The 20,232-nt window shown below is 39.4% G+C and overlaps 1 protein-coding gene across 1 annotated transcript in view; it reads right to left on the bottom strand.

The window, feature by feature from the left end:
• Nucleotides 1–20,232, bottom strand: part of antxr2a (ANTXR cell adhesion molecule 2a) — a 221,851-nt gene that overhangs the window by 159,703 nt on the left and 41,916 nt on the right. Inside the window, 2 exon segments of the mRNA XM_059988717.1 lie at nt 7,512–7,580; nt 8,527–8,634. Of these exon segments, the coding sequence (XP_059844700.1) occupies nt 7,512–7,580; nt 8,527–8,634 (177 nt within the window).

Genomic DNA, 20,232 nt, shown 5'->3' with positions numbered 1-20,232 from the left:
TCAGTTAATTGGCATCCCTAGCTATAATGGAGCAGTAAAAAAACTCAAAGTTCGAAGTTTATTTATCACCAAAGTACATATACCAAAGTGCTTCTCTGAGAGGAGGCCTGTGACTAGTGGTGTGCCACAGGGATCAGTGCTGGGTCCATTGTTACTTGTCATCTATATCAATGATTTGGATGATAATGTGGTAAATTGGATCAGCAAATTTGCTGATCATACAAAAATTGGAGGTGTAGTGGACAGTGAGGAAGGTTTTCAAAGCTTGCAGAGGGATTTGGACCAGCCGGAACAATGGGCTGAAAAGTGGCAGATGGAGCTCAATACAGACAAGTGTGAGGCATTGCACTTTGGAAGGACAAACCAAGGTAGAATACACAAGGTAAATGGTAGGACTCTGAGGAGTGCAGTAGAACAGAGGGATCTGGGAATACAGATACATAGTTCCCTAAAAGTGGCGTCACAGGTAGATAGGATCGTAAGGAGAACTTTTGCTACATTAGCCTTTATAAAGCAAAGTATTGAGTATGGAACGTTATGGTGAGGCTGTATAAGACATTGATGAGGCCGAATTTGGAGTATTGTGAGCAGTTTTGGTCACCTTAATTACAGGAAGGATATTAATAAGGTTGAAAGAGTGCAGAGAAGGTTTACAAGGATGTTGCCGGGACTTGAGAAACTGAGTTATAGAGAAAGGTTGAATAGGTCAGGACTTTATTCCCTGGAGCACAGAAGAATGAAGGGAGATTTGATAGAGGTATATAAAGTTATGATGGGTATAGATAGAGTGCATGCAAGCAGGTTTTTTCCACTAGGGGAGAAAAAAAAGAGGTCATGGGTTAAGGGTGAAGGGGGAAAAGTTTAAAGGGAATATTGGGGGGGGGCTTCTTCACACAGAGAGTGGTGGGAGTGTGGAATGAGCTGCCAGATGAAGTGGTAAATGCGGGCTCACTTTGAACATTTAAGAAAAACTTGGACAGGTATATGGATGAGAGGGGTATGGAGGGTCCAGGTGCAGGTCAGTAGGACTAGGCAGGAAAATGGTTCAGCACAGCCAAGAAGGGCCAAAGGGCCTGTTTCTATGCTGTAATGTTCTATGGTTCTATATGACACCATATACAACCCTGAGATTTATTTTCTTGTGGGCATACTCAACAAATCCACAATAGAATACTAACCATAATAAAATCAACGAAAGGCCACCCAACTTGGGCATTCAACCAGCATGCAGAAGACAATAAAATGTTTTAATACAAAAAGAAAGAAATAATAATAATAAAGAAATAAGCATTAAGTATTGAAAATATGAGATGAAGAGTCCTTTAAACTAAGTCCATTGGTTGTGGGAACAGTTCAATGATGGGGCAAGTGAGGTTGAGTGATTATCCCTTTTGGTTCAAGAGCTTGATGGTTGAGGGGTAATAACTGTTTGTGAACCTGGTAGTGTGAGTCTTAATGTTCCTGTACCTTCTTCCTGATGGCAGCAGAGCGAAAAAAGCATCTCCTAGGTGATGGAGGTCCCTGGTAATGGACACGGCTTTCTTGTTTCATGTAGATATGCTCAGTGGTGGGGAGGGCTTTACCGATGATGGACTAGGCCATATCACTACCTACTCTGAGAAGAAATTCTTCCTCCTTTTATTACATGGCTGGTTCCTTATTGTGAGACAATGTCTCCCTGTTTTGGACTCATCCACCAGAAGAAGCATTGTCAAAGCACAGATCAAACCCATTCAGAATTTTTAACAAAAAACACTTTTTGTTCTTCAAATTTACCATCAATATTAGCCCACTCGGCTTAGTTCTTCATTCAGGATAACTTAGTTTTATCAGAGAAACCTTCACTGTATGACATTCAATACCCTACCTACAATGAGATCTAAACGGTATGTTGTATTCTAGGTGCAGTTTTAGAGATGTCTACTGCATCCTTTCAGTTCTCATTTTGATAAGCTTCTTATCAATCTTAAGTTTCAGTAAGATTATCTTTCATCCTTCTAGCAGAGCTTGAAAGTAAGAGCATAGAGAAAAAAGTAGAAGGGAAAGGGGAGTGGAGGGATGAGGACTGGAAGATGGGTGCTTCTTTTGACAAATGACTCCAGTGAGGAAACTGATAAAGAATGGTTCAGCTGATGTATCTCTTCTCCCTCAACAAATCATGAAGTGGACTTCATTTTATCCTTCGCTAACAGTCACTCTAACTTACGTGCAGCCCTGTTGTGTCACTTCCCTCCTTTCAAACTGATTTACTTCCCTATTTCATCCACTGGAACTTCCTTGGAATTATTTTGTCATTTTTATTTAAACACATTTCCTTTCTGTCATGGACCTTTAAGCTCACCATGCATCACTTTTTCTCAAGAAATATACTATTTTTCTTTCCTGTTCTTTGAGCCTCCTGGCTCCATTTCTTTCCCACCTTACCTTCTATTTTTTGTAACTGCTGCCTCAAGCTAAAATCCTTCTTTAAGCTTAAATCTTCTGCGTACCAAGCCAAATGTCTCCAAATGACACGTTGATACTTCCACAGATTTCTGAAATCATCTTGCATGAAAAGTTGTTCAGGGGTCAATTTCTCCCCAATGCCGTTTAGCAATTCAATCCTACCTAGGTTGTTAAGACCAGTGAATCATAAAACCCATTCTACCATTCGTCTATCAAGAATGTCAGTCTCACGAATAAGAATTTGTTCATATACATTTTCCCAGCCGATGATCCAGTTAGTACAGATGCACTTCACTGAAACATGGTTCACCTTCAATTACACTCGTGTTACAGAACACTCCGTTGTCACTGTATACGGTATCCTGTTATCACTTCAACATACTGACCACTCATTCTAAGTCACTGGCTGTCCCGTTAACACTAACAACAATCTTTAAATCATTCACTCTTTTAGTATCATATACATCACTCACAGGATCAAAGTTCTACAGCAGAGACAACTTATTACTTGGTATCTCTTGCTGCCATTTTAAGCTCAGGGTCTTCTTTAACATCTGAAGCAAATTCTTCCCCCTTACTCTATATTTGGTATGTTCTTCTCGAATGCAATTTTTTTACATAGCATCTAAATTACTCCGGACAAACCCAATAAACTTAATATCCTACCCCATCAACCTGCATTTTATGAATCAAATCTATGTGCTCCAGTGGCATGTTGTGCTTTCCAGTACTGTCAACTTCGGAAGATCCCAGAGGCAAAGGCCTCTTTGTTTAATCTACATGTTATTGCTGTCATCAACATTCAGGGGTACATGCATGTTCATACATGTAAAGGTTCAATGATTCAATGTTAGCAAGGTCAAAATCATAAATTTAGCCCTAAACCTTATGGCTAGTTGATTATCTTCCCCATTAATCCTTTTTTTAAATTGAATTAGATAACCATAGACTAATCATGCCTTTAGCCATGAACTGAGTTTTAAATTGGTATCCTATCACTGAGAGCATTTACCTCACTGAGGAATGCACTTAGTCATTCTGCGAACCAGACCTATACTGTGGTTGACTATTAAATGTTCCTGGACTTCATTCTCATTCACCACTTTCAAAAACTATTGGCAAGATATATGTATATCATATTTCAAAGTACTTCAGGATTTATTTTTATGTTAGAAGAAGTTAGTTTTCAGAAATTGTAGATTACAGAAATATTACAGCTTTCTACTGTGGAACATTATTTTTCTAACAATTCTTAGAAGTTCTAAAAAACTTAAGAAAAGATCCAGTAGGTTTGATATAATTTTAAGCTGAGCTACTGTAAAATTTAGACATAACCTGGAATCTGCAGCCTTCGAGGGTGGAACTAATTTTGCTTTGGAATTCATCATTCACATACCTTGCACAAAAGGCACAACTTTTATATTAACAACATTTCATTTTGACAGTGCTTCCGTTTGGTAAATTGAATCTTTACAAGAGAACTCTAATTAGTGATCTTATGATTAATCTCATCATAATTTCTATCTAGGATATTTCCACTGAGAAATTGTATGATTATGATCTTTTGAAGAGAATGAAGCACAGTGGGAAATGCATTGTGGAAACCTTCATATAAATTGTCTCACACAAACTGGGCTCAGATTCAGGCCACACAATTACTGCAACATTAACCTAGTTTCAACATAACATACCAAACTGAATTCTAAATTTGCCACTTGGTATCCTCTTGCTTTATTTTGTGAACCAAACCTATAGTTTGGTTCAATTTTAGAATGCATATGGAAGCTAAAATTAGCACAGGCCAACACTCCAGCTACAAATTAACTATGCATTTAGTTTGAGTAATGGCTTATCAGAATTAAAATTTCTGACATTTCCAGAAATTACGAAGTACTCTGAAAATATTTTGGTCATTGCAGAATTCATTTCTCAATGGATTTGCAACTGCAAGAGTGTAAACCACTTCAAACTTGAACGTGGCTTTAGGCCCTTTCACATATTCTCATCATTTGGATCTTTATAAGTAAGGACTTGTAAACTTCCTTGATTAATCCTGCAAGAGATATAACCTAATACCTTAAGACTGACAAAGTTATGAATGAGTCATGATTGTCTCTGCAAGCAAGTTAGAGGAGTCCCATGGCTCCTCATTATATATTCTGTTTATAGCGTGATAACTATTGAAAATTCTTACAAACTCAACATAAAAATAATTAACCATAAATTCATTGAACCACAAACTGTAAACTAGTTGGGTTACGTCAACAGAGGAATTCCGCTTTTCCCCACCTGACTTGGATTTCCCATGACATCACCATGAAACATTACGGTATTGTAGTTATACTTCATTCTCTGTGGTATAAACTGAATCAGAGATTCTTAATAGAATCTTTAATAGGAACTATTAAATATTGTTTAAATCTTACACTACATTGCCAAATGTATTTTTATTACAAGTTACATTTTGTCGTAACTTAAAGAACTCGCAAAGAGTAATGGAATAGCATAGAGACATTCAGTAGAGCATGTATTGTATACACAGTGATGAGAGATGGAGCCCTGCCCAATCCAAAGTGAGATAAGCAAATGTAATTACTGCTGAGGATGTTTGTTTTTAACTACAATATATAATAAATGTAAGAATAATAAAAAAAAAGAGATTGAATTGATTTTAGTAACCCAACAATTCAGCAGTTGGAAAAAGACAGAGAGAAAAGAGACGAGTGGATGAAAAATGCACCATATGCAAAATTATCAATGTTCTTAAATTATTACTTGTTGATTTATTTGTGGTAATATTTCCTTCACGTGTTGTGTGTGAGTTACATGCACTGTGCTGTGCACCTTGGTTCGGAGGAATATTGTTTCCTGATGGTATACATGTACGTGGTTGAATGACTATAAATGAAGTTCCACCCCTATGGCAGCATGTGGATTGGAACCACACTGTATCTAACCTCCCCTCCAAGTTATACATGTTCAAAGTAAATTTTATTATCATACAACCCTGAGATTCATTTTCCTGCGGGCATACTCAACAAATCTATAGAGCAGTAACTTTAACAGGATCTTTGAAGCTCAACCATATACAGAAGTCAACAAGCTGTGCAAATACAAGTATAAATTAACAGCTATAAATAACAAGAACATGAAAGAACAAGATAACGAGTTCTTAAAGTGAGATCATTGGTTGTGGGAATATCAGAATGGATTGGCAAGTGAGTGTAGTTATCCCCTTTTGATCAAGAGCCTGATGGTTGAGGAACTGTTCTTAAACCTGGTAGAGTCCTGAGGCTCTTGTCCCTACTATCTAATGACAGGAGCAAGAGAAGAGCGTGACCTAGGAAGTGAGGGCATGGACCTCACTTAGACATATAACACCATCCCTTCAGTGTTGTTGCATCAAAAACTGTAACCTCCACCTCTTTGCCAACCCCTCTACCCGCTAAATATATTGGATGCCTTCATTACAGTAATTCAAGGGGTAGTCCATTGCCATCATCATAATGCAATGATGTGCTTGCCAATGATTTATCAGCTCTTGACGAATGAGAGAGAAATGATATTCTAGTGTAGTTCCTAGTGTAAAACAAAAAAAAACCGAGAGCCATTTTGTGCTGGGTTCTGTGAACAACATTATTCAAAGTTTGGACTGGGAAGTTTGAATATGTTAAGTCCATATTCACTGGATGTTAGAAGAATGAGAGGCAATACTAATGAAACATAAAAGATTCATAGAAATATTGACAAAAATGCTGGAGTTTTGACTAACAACATGCAGGATTCTGGAGTAACAGAGCAGAGTCTTAAAATAAAGGGGTGCCCAATAAGACTGAGGAAGAACATTTTCCTCTCATTGGGAATCTTTGAAATTCCTTGCCTCAGAAAGCCACGAAGCCTTGAATATACTCAGAGCAAAGTTAGATTTATAATCGTGATAGAAACAAGAGTTATGCCTACACGGCAGGAAAGTGGACAAGGAAAGGTGCACATTATCTTACTCAAAATTCAAATTCAAATTCGATTTATAATCAAAGTATGTAAGAGAATACAACTCTGTATTCCTGCAGGCCACCATGGAACAAGGAAACTGTTCAAGAAAATATCAATACCCAATACATGAGAAAAGAACAAATTGTGCAAACAGCAACAAGCAAGCGGACAATACTTAGACTATCAAACACCAAACTAGGAGCTCAGTAGTATTCAATTTAGTGCAGTTCAGTGTCATGCTGCTGGACCAGTGCAGGCCACAGGGCAAAGCATTCTTCACTGAAGACCCTAGACTGCATCAATCACCTCAATCAAACTGCTCAAAAACAGCCGTAAAAAGAGTAACTTGAATACAGGAACACATGTAACATGAACCCTAAATTCCCTCAAACAAGTCCGCTGACTCTGATCAATCCTTGCAACGAGGACCACAAGACCCTTGCACTTTCCTCCGACAGCAGCTATTGAGACGGAGAGGAATACCAGTCAAACCAGGCAGAGAGCACCAAACACCCACCAGCCCTCTACTCCAATACTCATCAGCTTCAACCTTACTGGAACACCGTAATCGGAGAAAAGCAATGGAGTCAATCGTGGGCTCATGCCATTGACATCTCAAACAGAGAGGGGTAATGGAGTCAGTTATGGGCTCGTGCCCAGTCTCCAGGCTGTCAGACCTTCAGGCCACATATTCTCATCCAAACCACCGAATTCCCTCGAAGACAGCAAAGCACCAGATCACTCAATCGGTCCAAAGACACACCATTAAAATGTAACTTAAAGATTCCAATCGCACACAGCTTAGTTGTAGAATCATATTTGAAAGAAGAAGTAGTTTCATGAACCGTCTGTAGGATGTCGCTGGTCGCATTGTTTGCTGGTGCCATCTTGAAGCCATTGAACGGCAAAGCAAAACTGATTGGCCAAATGGCCTATTTTGTATTTCCTTATGTTTTGCGTATTTTTTGTGAATTAAACCAATGCACTATTTTTGTAACTTTAATCGCATCTCTATCTCCTGACTTAACACTGAATGCAGTATTAGGCAATGGAGTAACACTGTAGATTCTCACCTGCTGTTTCTTAAAATCTTTGACTCCAACACAGTAAATGATTGCTCCAAGAGTCCTTGACCTGTCAGCCTATAATGAAAAGCATATCAAATTAGAGCCTGGTTAATCCAACAGTACCCTTGAAAATTGCAGATGACACCTGATTTGGCAGAATAGTAGACAGTGAAGACGGTTGTTTAAAACAGGATCTAGTTCAATGGATAAGTGGGCCAAGGGAATGATAGGAGAAATTTATCTCATATCTATCTATATAGAATTGATTGCAAAGTGATGCATATTGGGAAAAAAACAGGATAGGGCATGCACCATAAATGCCAGCTCTTGGTAGTGATGTTAAACAGGCTCAACCTTGGCTAGTTCCTTGAAAAGTGGAACGCAGGTGGAAGGGTGGTGAGGAAGGCAAATCATCGGCTGAGGCATTAATAAGAGATGGGACACCTTGTTACAACTATGTAAGATGTTGTGGCGTTTTGGTTGCCTCTCTGTATGAAGGACCTTACTCAGCCAGAGATGGTGCAGAAAAGGTTGTGAAGGATGTTGACCAGATTGGATTGAGTTACCTGATGAAAAGTATACACTGCTGTTTATTTTTCCCTTGAAGACATAGATAGGTAGGATGCCAGTGTCTGCTTCCACTTTTACCTTGGGAGGAGTGTCCAGATAAGTTGAGAGGTAGGGTGTTGAAAAAAGGTCTGAGAGGAAAATCTGCAAAACAAATCGTAGTTGGCATCTGGAATGAGCTGCCAGAAGAGGTGGCAGAGGTAGAAGGCATCTAGACAGTTACTTGAATGAAGAATGCACACAGCAGAGGCTCCCAACATAGGGTCCACAGACTTCTTGCTTAATGGTATTGGTCCATGGCATAAAAAGTTTGGGAACTGCTGGCATACAGGGATGTGGAATTACTATAGACAAATGGGATTAATATAAGATAGATGTGGTGGTCAGCATTAACACAGAAGGTCAAGGGACCTGACTCTATGCTGAATAACTATACTCAGAATTTTACACTTACCTCTTTAAGTGTGTATGTCAACACATGCTCCCTCAGTTCTCCATCAGTTAGAACAATAATAGCACTTGCAGTCTTCAAAGCTGTCTGTTCCAGTATTTGGTCATTAGCCTAACAAACAGAAATAAATCATATTTTCAGTCTCAGTTTTAATTTTTAAATATATTACTGAGCATTTTTTTAAAATCACATGCATCCACTTCTCTGAAGAATTGAATGAAGTTTTACAAGCTCTGGCTTATGATGACAGACTCCATCATCTAGCACAAATTATATCCTTGAATATCCAGCTGTCATGAACTATTTGCAAACAAACCCACAAGCTGATGTTGGACATTCCACACTGAAACCAACTCCTTGCAGATGAGATTATAGCCAAATTAATTCTCAGACTTTTTTATCACGTTTGAAAGCACCTGGCCATTATCCATTTATTTAGAGATACAGCATGGAACAGTCCCTTCCAGCCCGCCAAGCTGCACCACCCAGCAACCCAACCACTTAACCCTAGCCTAATCACAGGACAATTTACTATGGCCAATTAACCTCCTAACCTGCATGTCTTTGGGCTGTGGGAGGAAACCAGCACCCACACTGGACAGGCAAACTTGCTGACAGAAGGTGCCGGATTTGAACTTTCAACTGCAACATCTTTAGCTGTAATAGCATCGCACTAACTGCTACTCTACCATGGAGCTGTTATATTCTGTGTCTCTAAGATGACACAAAGTTAATGGATTTGACATTACATGAAACCCTGTCTAACTGCAGTGTTCAAGCAAACAAGCAGTAAAAGATTAACAGATTTGCAAGGTCACATTCTTAAATTTTCATTAGTTGTACAAAATGTGTGTACAATAAACCATGCACACTTTTGGAGGTGAAAATTAAATAAATTATTTAAATGCACCAACATGAATTTTTGATAATCATCAATGCATTTCTCAAAATATTTTGGCTCATTCATATACAATCTTCAGCAATTCTCCCAAAAACAGCAATCCCTCCTTTTAACAGTATTAATCAGGAGGAAACTAAACAGAGAGACTTTCAAATACTGAGGAAGGATTTTGGTCCTCACGGTAACATTCTTTCGAATTTTTTAAGACATTGGAAAAACTTGTTTTTGCTGAACTCCCAACAATGTTACAGTTGAACATTGAGAGAAACTCTACAAAAGTTCTGCAGTTAAATTTACTGCAAGTGAAACTGACTTTGTGTATTTAGTTTAACAGAACTAACAAAAGCAAACTGAGGCAAAGCAAAGATGGTTCACTCTGGTCAGCCACAAGTAGGTATAACAGTAAAGAAGGATTGGCATTATCTAACAGTGATCCGTTGCGATTTAGTGATAGGACTGCTGTCATACAACCTTACAGGACTTTTAACATAATTTTTTTCCTCTTATACTTTAGATGTACTGTACTGCATTTCAATAGGAGTATTCTCAGATCAATGTTTCCAACCTCAAGCAAAATCTAAGCCAAGGCTCCAGTACAGAACTGCAATTGTTTCAAGATTTGTCTAGACCAGGCTTACAGAGACGCATTCTAAATCTGGGATATATGCATTACAGGTGTAACAGTTACCCTACTCTTTCACTGCACATGGAGGCTAATCATCCAACCTGAATTTAACACAACTCTTCATTAATGTATCTCCACAATTTTACATCAGGCAGCCGTAGCCTAATAACAGAGTTCCTATTCATCTGAACATTTTAATTATTTCTTAGCACTTCAATATGTTTCAACACTTTAAGCAATTTGCATCCATTGTAATAGATTACAGTATAAATATCTCTTAAGATTACAGATATTTGAACTACCAGCTCAGTGTTTACAATTCCAACCAGCTACCTTCTGCCAGTGTGTTCCAAAGGCTCACTTCCACAGTGTGCTGAGGGGTCTTGAAACAAAATTTTGTTTTATTTTCGGTTAATTAATTCAGTAATCATAATAAGGCACTCAATGAACACAAATTGAATAGGTATGCTGCAGAAACAATACCACTTTCTCTCCCTATAGATGCTTGTTGACTTGTTGAGTAACCCTGACATATCTTTTTCTTTGCTTTTCAACAACTGGAATTACCTCTTTGTTCAGTGCTGTGAGAAGACTTCATTCACTTATACATATCTGCCTAATAAGCCAAGCATAATTATAAATAAGTATAATAATAATAGTTTCTGGTTGTTCTTCTTTTAAAAAGAGTTTAGTTCAAGTGGAAAAAAGGTTTGGCTTTAAACTGCTAGTACAAACCATTCTGTCTTTCTTTATAATATGCACCATTAGGTTGATGAAGGAGCATGCAGAGTATTTTCCCAAATGGCCTAATTATCTGTTAATATGACTGCAGATATTTTTAAAACACACTAAAGGTTGATATTTAATCAGCAGGAAGGCACAGCAAATGCTGAATTATTAAAATAGTATCAGATTGCCCTGCGACCAAGGGTCTTCAGAAGAGTGGGAAAATTAGCTTTTATTTTGAACCACAAAGAGACTGGTAAACTTGAGCAGCACCAAACCAAGTTACTGAGAAGCTCAAAAAGAATTCCATCTTTGCCAACAGAGTACGATTCATTATAAAAACTTAGGCAGTGGTTGGTAAGGTCAATGTAACTGTATTTCATAATTTGTCCAGGTAAAATCACGCCAGTAATCTTGGCAGGATATTGATACACTCAGCAATGCCTACAAAGCCAGGATTCCCCCCCCCCACACAGCAATACATTGCTATATAATTATAAAAGGTAAAAATTACAATAGGAATTATATATTCAAAAATAAATTAAGTAAGTAATGCAAAAAGAGGGGGAAAAGTGAGGCAGTGTTCATTGGTTCATCTTTCATTCAGCAACCTGATATCGGAGGGGAAGAGGCTGCTCCTGCAACATTGAGTGTGTGTTTTTGGGCTCTCGTACCTCCTCCACGGTGATAGCCATGAGAAGAGGGCATGTCCTGGGTGATGGGCATCCTTAATGATGGGTGCCACTTTTTTGAGGCATTGCCTTTTGAAGGTTTCCTCGATGCTGGGGAGGCTAGTGCCCATGATGGAGCTGGCTGAGCTTAATACTTCCTGCACCTATTTCCAATCCTGTGCAACCAATTAGAATGCTCTCCATGGTAGATTTGTAGAAGTTTGCGAGAAATTTGGAGACATACCAAGTCTCCTCATACCTCTAATGAAATAAAGCCACTGCATGCCTTCTTTGTAATTGCATCAATACATTGGATGCAGGATAAATTTTCAGAGATGTTGACACCTATGTTACATACCCCGTGGGTACCTTGTGACTGTCTTATGACCATGATGTAATTGAGTATCTTGTGAGCATGACATAGTTGTCTTGTGATGGTGGGGTGATGTAATTTTCCCACCAGTGTGAGGTCACATGGTGTAATGGTCCAACAGGTATATAAGGGGAAACCCCTGTTGTGACACAGGTTAGTTCGATAGTCAGGTCGTTAGTTAGTTTTGCTGCGTATTTGTCTCATGACACAGTTTCATTTTTAAAGTGGAGCTTTTACTTTCTGTTGTAAGGAGAAAAGAACCGTTGTGCCTGCAGTTTCGCCAGTCGCTGCCGGTTCTGGTTTGTTGCATCTTTGATTTACCTTTACAGTCGAGTTGGAGAGTGAAGACTTTACCGAAGTAAGGGAACCCTAATGACTGAGTAAAGTTGGTGTCGTTCGACGGTTTTATGAAGGATTGTCCTTATTGGATCTTCATTCAGGAATAGTGACCTGCATCTGAGATAATCGCTGCAAGATCAGGAAGGTTTGTGCAGTGTTCACCCTCCAGCAGCAAAAAGGTCAGTTCTTTTAAGCCGTTTTATCTCCTTCGTTGTGAATCCTTTGAACAAGGCACCTCTCGACTGTGATCAGCAGATTCATCGTTTTCTTCAGAGGAATTGTTGTTGCAGTAAAGTCTCTCCTTACTGACTGTATAAATCACTTGGACTTTCAAATTTACCACTTTGAAACTGTGTTCGAATTTACCACTTTAAGAACTATCCCAGAGTTTGGCTGTTTGTTAAATTGCCGTATAGCAGTTAATCCCAGTTAAGTTAGTTGTTTGTTTACTTTTCACTTTTGTTGAGCAGAATTTAATCAATGTTTATGTTTGTTTAATAAACCTAACGATTCTATATTCATTGTTGCCAGCCACATAACACCCAGGAAATTCAAAATGCTCACCCTTTCGACTGATTTGTTGAAGAGGACTGGTGTGTGTTTTCTTGGCCCAAGTCCACAATCAATTCCTTAATCTCACTGACATTGAGTGCACTCTGCCAGCTGTACTCCGCCTCTTCGCCATCCAAAAATCTGCTAACGGTAACTGTGGCATCGGAGAATGTATAGACGGTGCTTAAGCTGTGCCTTGCCAAACAATCGAGGGTGTATAGAGAGCAGGCTAAGCACGCCTGTGTTGATTGCCAGTGAGGAGGCGATGTTATTTCCCATCCACACTGACTGTGGTCTCCTGGAGAGCAGGTCAGGATCTAGTTGCAGAGGAGGTACAGAGGCCCAGGGTTTGGAATGTGTTGATTAGCACTGAGGGCATGATTGCATTGAATGCTAAGATGTACTCAATAAACAGCTGCCTGACATAGGTATTGCTGTTGTCCAGATTATTATGTTCTGTGACTCCAAAACATTAAACTAATTAAAAGGAAAGCACGGAGCCAGGACTATACATTAGTTTTGTTTTTACTTTTACTGAGGTGCCTACATATGACATGGCAACACAATGATGTATGCTTTTCACGTTCGATACATAATGCATTTTGGGTTACATGTAAAACAATGAATGCTTAATGAAACAATAGCATATTTACATTATTACTCAAATATTACTAAATTACTAAATACACAACACTTCTCCCTGCTTAGCTATAAACTTCAACTCAATACAGAATGCATCTCAACTGTCCACACAGTATTCTATACAATACAACTACTATGTACAGGCATCCACAACATGGTAAATTTTAAATTGTCTCAAGATTTATCGCCAAGAGGATTTCTTACTTTCCTGACAAGGGGTTCAGCTAATACTTGTGGCTGTGAAATAATCTCATGTTCTGAGGCCTCCTCCACGGTGGCTACAGGAGCCGACTCTAGAACTGCAGGAACTGGCTCGATACGTTTCTTCCGGATGTGTCAGCATCCCAAACGGAACTTGGCAAGCATCACTAAATGATGTGGATCACATGTGAAGACAGTGTCTGATGTCCTTTACCTTTTGGGAAAGCACCTAACACAGCTTTGTCCATTGCCATCTCTTCCTGATCTGTATTAATGAGTTCACAAGGTGGAGAACGGTAGCCAGGTTTGGCATGAACCTGTTATAATAATTAATCAATCCTAAAATGGACCGCATCAGTGGCTTGTCCTTTGGCCTTGGGGCATCCACCACTGCTGGAATCTTCTCGGCACCCTTGTGTAATCCTTGCTCCATCTCCATCTGTAGATAAGCCTCACCCATGTCCACTTTGCTGAAGTGTTTCCCTCCAGAAAGGTTTGCAAGGAGATCCTCTATGCCAGGCAGAGGCTGTTGATGTACTTTTAGTACTGGGTTGATGGCTACCTTAAAATCATCACAGATTTTGACACATTCTTCTTGGCTACTGGGACCACTGGTATTGCAACTGAGCTCCACTCAACCTCAGAAAGAATTCCTTCAGCCTCCATACAATCAGGTTACTGGCTAATTTATCACGGATGGTGTAGGGAACTCCATGGGCTTTGTAAAGCTTGGGTGTAGCGTTTTCATTTCACACTATTTTGCCCTTGATATGTTTACGTTTTCAAATGCCATCTTTGAACACAGCTCTGCTATCATCCAGTACCTTTCTTAATTTCATTTCAGTTAACTCTTTTGCAGGTGATGTGGCATGCAAATTGTGGATGGATCTCCAATCAATTTGTAGTTGTCTCAGCCAATCATAACTCCACAATATGGGCCCTCCTGGTTTTACCACAAACAAATTCAATGTACCTTGGGCATTGCTGTATTTCATCGTTACAGATGTCATTCCCACAGGAGTTATCTTTTCTCCAGGGTATATTCTTAATTGGATATCTACAGGCTTCAGTTCAGCATCTTTGAAATGCTCTTCACTTTGTGCAATGAAATAACCGAGCCAGTGTCCAATTTCATTTAAGTTAATTTGCCATTAACTTCTGGTGTAAGCTATATTATTATTCTCACATCGTAAATTTCAAAGCTACCAAGTCTCATCATTATCAATTTTTTCAGCAACAGCATGCGGATTAGAGCTCTTTTTGAAACTGCAGCCTGACTTTTTAGCTTTTCCTCTTCCCTGTGCAGTCATCTGCCTGACATGCTCTTTGTATGCATCCCACTTCATTGCATTTTCTGCAAGTTTTGACTTTATACCTGCACTGGTCTGGTTTATGTCAGCCCCTGCCACAAAAATAACACAATTTGTTTAATCAGGTAGTTTTCTGTTGAGTCACTGCAATTTAGAACACGTTCACTTTCATTCCTGATTGCAACTCAATTGCATCTCTGTCTGCTGTTTCTGTTGATACAATTATTTCAACTGTTCTTTTAAATGTAAGTAGTACTTCAGTTAGGAGCCATTTTTGAATGTTTACTTGTAAGATTCCACAAACCAAACAATCCCTCAGATAAGGCCCATCACGAAACTGACAATGCTCAGACAACTACTTCAATTCAGCCACATATGTTGCATTTGTTTTAAGAATACCTCATCACCACTGTTAAGATTAGAAATTCTAAACTATTAAACTAATTAAAATAAAAGCACAGAGCCAAGATAACTTGTGTATGTTAGTTTCATTTTTACTTTTCGTGAGATGTGCATGTTTGATGTGCTGGCATGACGACGTATCCCTTTCACGCACTTTTACATTTAACCTGCAATGCATTGTGTAAACAACAAAGAATGCTTAATCAAACAAGGTATTTACAATATTTCTCAAATATTACTGAATACTAAATAAACAATAAAGGTGGCCAAAACTGAGTGGGGAGCCAGTTAGATTGCATCCACCTTCTGCGGCATTAGGCAAATTGCAGTGCGCCCAGATCCTTGTTGATTCTGGCCATGAGTCACCTCTCAAACTTCTTCATTCATCACAGAAGACGTGTGTCACTGAGTCATTGTGTTCTCAGGAATACCATAAACATTGCTGACTCCAGTATATTTTTACTAAATTAACCAAAGTGGGTTTATTGATTTCTAAACAACACACACAAAATGCTGGAGGAACTTAGCAGGCCAGGTAGCATCTACGGAAATGAGTAAACAGTCGACATTTCAGGCTGAGACCCTTCATCAGGGCTCATAAGGTCTTACAACACTGGCGAGTATTGTGAGCAGTTTTGTGCCTCTTATCTTAGAAAGGATGTGCTGAAACTGGAGAGGGTTCAAGGGAGATTAACGAAAATGATCCCAGGATTAAATGACTTGTCATATGAAGAGCATTTGATGCCTCTGGGCCTACATTCATTAAATTCAGAAGTATGAGGGGTGACCTCATTGAAATCTATCGAATGGTGAAAGGCTTGATGGAATGAATGTGTAGAGTATGATTTCTATGGTGGGGAATCTAAGACCAGGGGACACAGCCTCAGAATAGAGGGGTGGCTTTTTAGAATAGAGATGAGGGGAAGTTTCTTTAGCCAGAGAATAGTGAATCTGTGGAATTCTTTGCCACAGGCAACTGTGGAGGCCAAGTCTTTGTGTATATTTAAGGCAGATGCTGATAGATACTTGATTGGTCAGGGCATGAAGGGATATGGGAAGAAGGCAGGAGATTGGGGCTGAGAGGAAAATGGGAACAGCCATAATGAAATGGTGGAGCAGACTCAATGGGCCAAATGGCCTAAATCTGCTCCGAAATCTTATGGTCTTATGCAAACTTTAATTGCAACAGGGCTTAAGGCTGCTGGCACCATTGAAGGCTGTTCCACTCTTCACTTAAGGCTCAGACATAGGAAAATAAGCTGAGTAGGGGATTAGAGCAGATATAATGCTAAGGTATTCATTCGAGTCTTGCAATAGGAAGAGGACTGGGCTGACGGGAGATCACCACTTCGCTGTGGTCTGGATGCTCAGGTTAATCCAGAAGTAAGGTGCGCGTGGGAGTTGGCCAGGATTGAGCACCTTACTGTTCCTGGTGCAGATGCAGCAATGCTCGCAGAGGACCCAAGAGTTATTAAGTTGGAGTGCTGGTGGGAGTGGTGGGGAGAGGGGAGTAGGGTTTGACAACTGGGCCAGACAATGAATGAGATCAGAAGGTCAGTGGTGTAGTACAATATGGTAGGCTGAATGTTCAGAAAACTTACCCAAAGCAGTAAGCTTGTTACCCCAGGAGTGATCAGCAAGCACTCCACAGACAACGTGTACCCACTGTCCTATTAACTCTCCTGCTCAGCAGATGCTATTTAACATGCATCAGAGACAGACATTACCAGATGCACTAAGACTATTCTCAACCCAAAGTTCTCGGTCAGATTACTGGAGAGTGATAACTTGATTCAGAAATTGTTCTATAACATTCCACTCTGGTGGGGGAGGGGGGGGAGTTCTCAAGTGTATTGCACTAACAAAAGAAAACTCCACATGCCTGAATTCTGAGGAGCCTTCTCACTGGGACATAGTATCTCAGATATTCAACATCCTGTAGCGGTGTGCTACACGCAGCGCTAAAATTACGACACGGAGTCGGTAACTGCAGTCGAAGGAAAAAACTTTATTCGAAAACTTCAGCCTCACTTTTAAGCCTCTGTCAACCGGCCCCCCATCGTGCAGAGGCTCCAAAGCTCTGTGCTCGCAAACCCCCTTAGGCTATCTAATTGTGAGTCGGTTCGGATACGCTAGGAAATGGGTCGCCACAATCCACTATTTTGTCCAATTGACCATTTTCTAGATAACTGTCAATAAGCAATCTTAACTATTTATAATGAAGCATTCGGGAAACAAACTTCATAATTAAAACAGTCTTAAAATACTTAAGCCTTCCTTAATTTACATTAGTATATTAAATAGTTAATAAAGAGTGGTTTTCTGCTTGGTTCCACAAAATAGTGTTGATCGGAATTCCACAATAATCAATAAATTGCACACTCCCTTGGAGCCTTAATGGCCTTCCTGTCTGTATTTATATTGGTGAATATTAACTTCTTTTTTCAACATTATTGTGACTCATAAAAAATCATGATATTGAACCTACTGAGCAGTTTTGTTCAACAGAAGCTAATGACCCTAATTGGACATTGCTGTGGGGTATTTCCCTTCCAATCCATTGCATTTCAAACTTGAAACAGCATGCAAGAACAAGAGGTAGACATCTGTAGTTTGCTCACAATGAGTATTCATGTTGCATAATCACCATTAAAATTAAGTCACATACTCATTTAATTCCACCATTACATCATTTCACAAGTCCACATTGTGGGATTTCCAAATCTTTTAAAACTGAACAACTTGTCCACTTTCTTTATTTTGCACAATTTCTGTTGCCATCCTTTTTTTTTATTATTTTAAAGCTCAGTAAATAAGATTGGAGTTGGGATTGTATAGTCTAAAATTTTCAATCCATAACACCACTTTTATGATGTCACAATATACACTCAGTGGCCACTTTATTAAATACCTAATGTACCTAATAAAGTGGCCACTGAGTAAATGTTATTTATGAATTTGTAATCAATAATAATGTTTTTCAGGTCAAATGGTGCCTTTCTATAAATTCAACCAAGCACTTCCTGCTGTAAATCATGATTTTCATGCTAGATACAGCTGGAATGATCTGTTCAGCAATCCTTTAGATCGCTGCCCAAAAATGAAATTACACTGCTCTAAAATTAGCCTGTCTCAGATTAACCCTATTTTACTTGTGCTGTTCCAGAACCTAGTTGCAGACTGAGCTAGGACTCTCACCAAAAATGCTTTCTTTACGTCCTTCTCTCCTTTGAGTCTCTTGCTATCAAATATGGTACCAATCTTCACCACAGAGCATACTTGCCCAGTTGTCCCCACAATTCTTGTTCTGACAGCACAATTCTCCAAATGACTTCTAATTCTGTGTCTCAGGCTCATGCATCTCTAATCACCCCCACTCTCATCTTTACAACTAATTATACCCTCTCTAATTTTATAATTACACCCCATCTCGGGACCCAAATGCCAAACTCCTTGCTTGCCTGCATCTGCCATAACCAAAGCCTAACAATACCTCAAGTATGATCCCAATCAAGGCTTTGACTTGATCTGCAACATTCAATCATCATCCCCTTCAGCCCTGGCCTTCGAAGCATACTGATTTCACACTTATTCAGTGTGATTCACCAAGGCACAACACCAGAGGAAGGACTGCAAATACAGTAAATAGCACAAGTCAAGAGGGGTACTGCTGAATTCTCTCAAACAAAACAACCAATTTTTGTACTGTGCCTTGACCATCACCACGTTATCCCCTGGAGTCCATAAACTCTAAGACATGGAGCTTAGGACGTGTGAACAGAACTTTTTCCCAAACACAAGTTCTTCAGAGAGGCACTTAGAACCTGGTAGCATGGGAAGACCAAATGGGCAATGTTATGTGTGCTCCCTTGATCCATCTTCCAGTCTCTCTGGAAAAAAGTTGTAGGGAATTCCAGCACCACAGATGAGGGAAAGGAAGGTGGCCATATCACTACCATGCAAAACACCTTGAAGTGGCATGAACGTGGTGAGAATGCACTGAGAATAGAAAGTTTCAAGTTGTGATGTCATTGGAGAGAACCACTAAATCCTGCAATATTAAGAGTCAACTGACAAATAGCAAGAAAGGTGAGGTAGGCAGATCTGTGGCTTTGATATATCCCATCTACCCAAAAACCTGGTTGCTGAGCCTGCTTTGAGTATTATTATACTGCAATAGTTGTCTACATGGCTGTGGTGCTGAATATTAGTTCAATGTCAAGGAGGAATCAGCAGGAATATGGCGATAGAAACTGATGATAATATGCTGGATGCAAGAGCCCTTGGATGAGCTATAAAACTGCAAAATGATCAGCAAGAGCATAGCAGCCAAGGACATGATTTAACAATATACCGTTTCCTTATTTTGCTTTAGCTCAATATTGAGGACATTTAAAAACTTTTACAAAGCCTCATACATTCATAGGAAACCAAGCCCAGCCACAACCTTGCCTCCTTCTCATACTCTGGGAGAGCATCCTTGGGGTAAGACCCTGTATGCACCCTGTCTGTAGCCTAGCCACTGTCCAGGCCTTCACATGTAACATACAGCTCACGTAACAGGAAAACTGGAGCCACGTAACCGTGCAAGAACTAAGGGTGAATCAGAACAGCAGCCAAACTGAACAAGCCAAATGTAGCTTTGTGTTTGCATTTCTACATGACATACTATCTTTATTTATGTGAAGTGATGAAAATATATCAACATACTGTAAATTATTTATGTAAACATTAAATGGGTCCATCAATTGGTTTACCCTATCAGCTCAAAAATCTGCATATAAAAATCTCATAATTAGTAAGCTTTCATATTAGCAAATCACATGAAAATAATCTGCAACTCAGCTGAAAGCTTCAGCAGAGCAAAGGGGAGATGAGCCAAATGAGTAATACATATTAAAGACCATGCCCATTCACAATGTTTTGTTTGGAATAAGCAAGGGAGCTCTCCCTGCCACGAGTCATCA

The sequence above is a fragment of the Hypanus sabinus genome, chromosome 14 (assembly GCF_030144855.1).
Source record: "Hypanus sabinus isolate sHypSab1 chromosome 14, sHypSab1.hap1, whole genome shotgun sequence".
In the NCBI taxonomy this organism is placed as follows: domain Eukaryota; kingdom Metazoa; phylum Chordata; class Chondrichthyes; order Myliobatiformes; family Dasyatidae; genus Hypanus; species Hypanus sabinus.
This window is presented reverse-complemented; position numbering and strand designations above follow the sequence as displayed.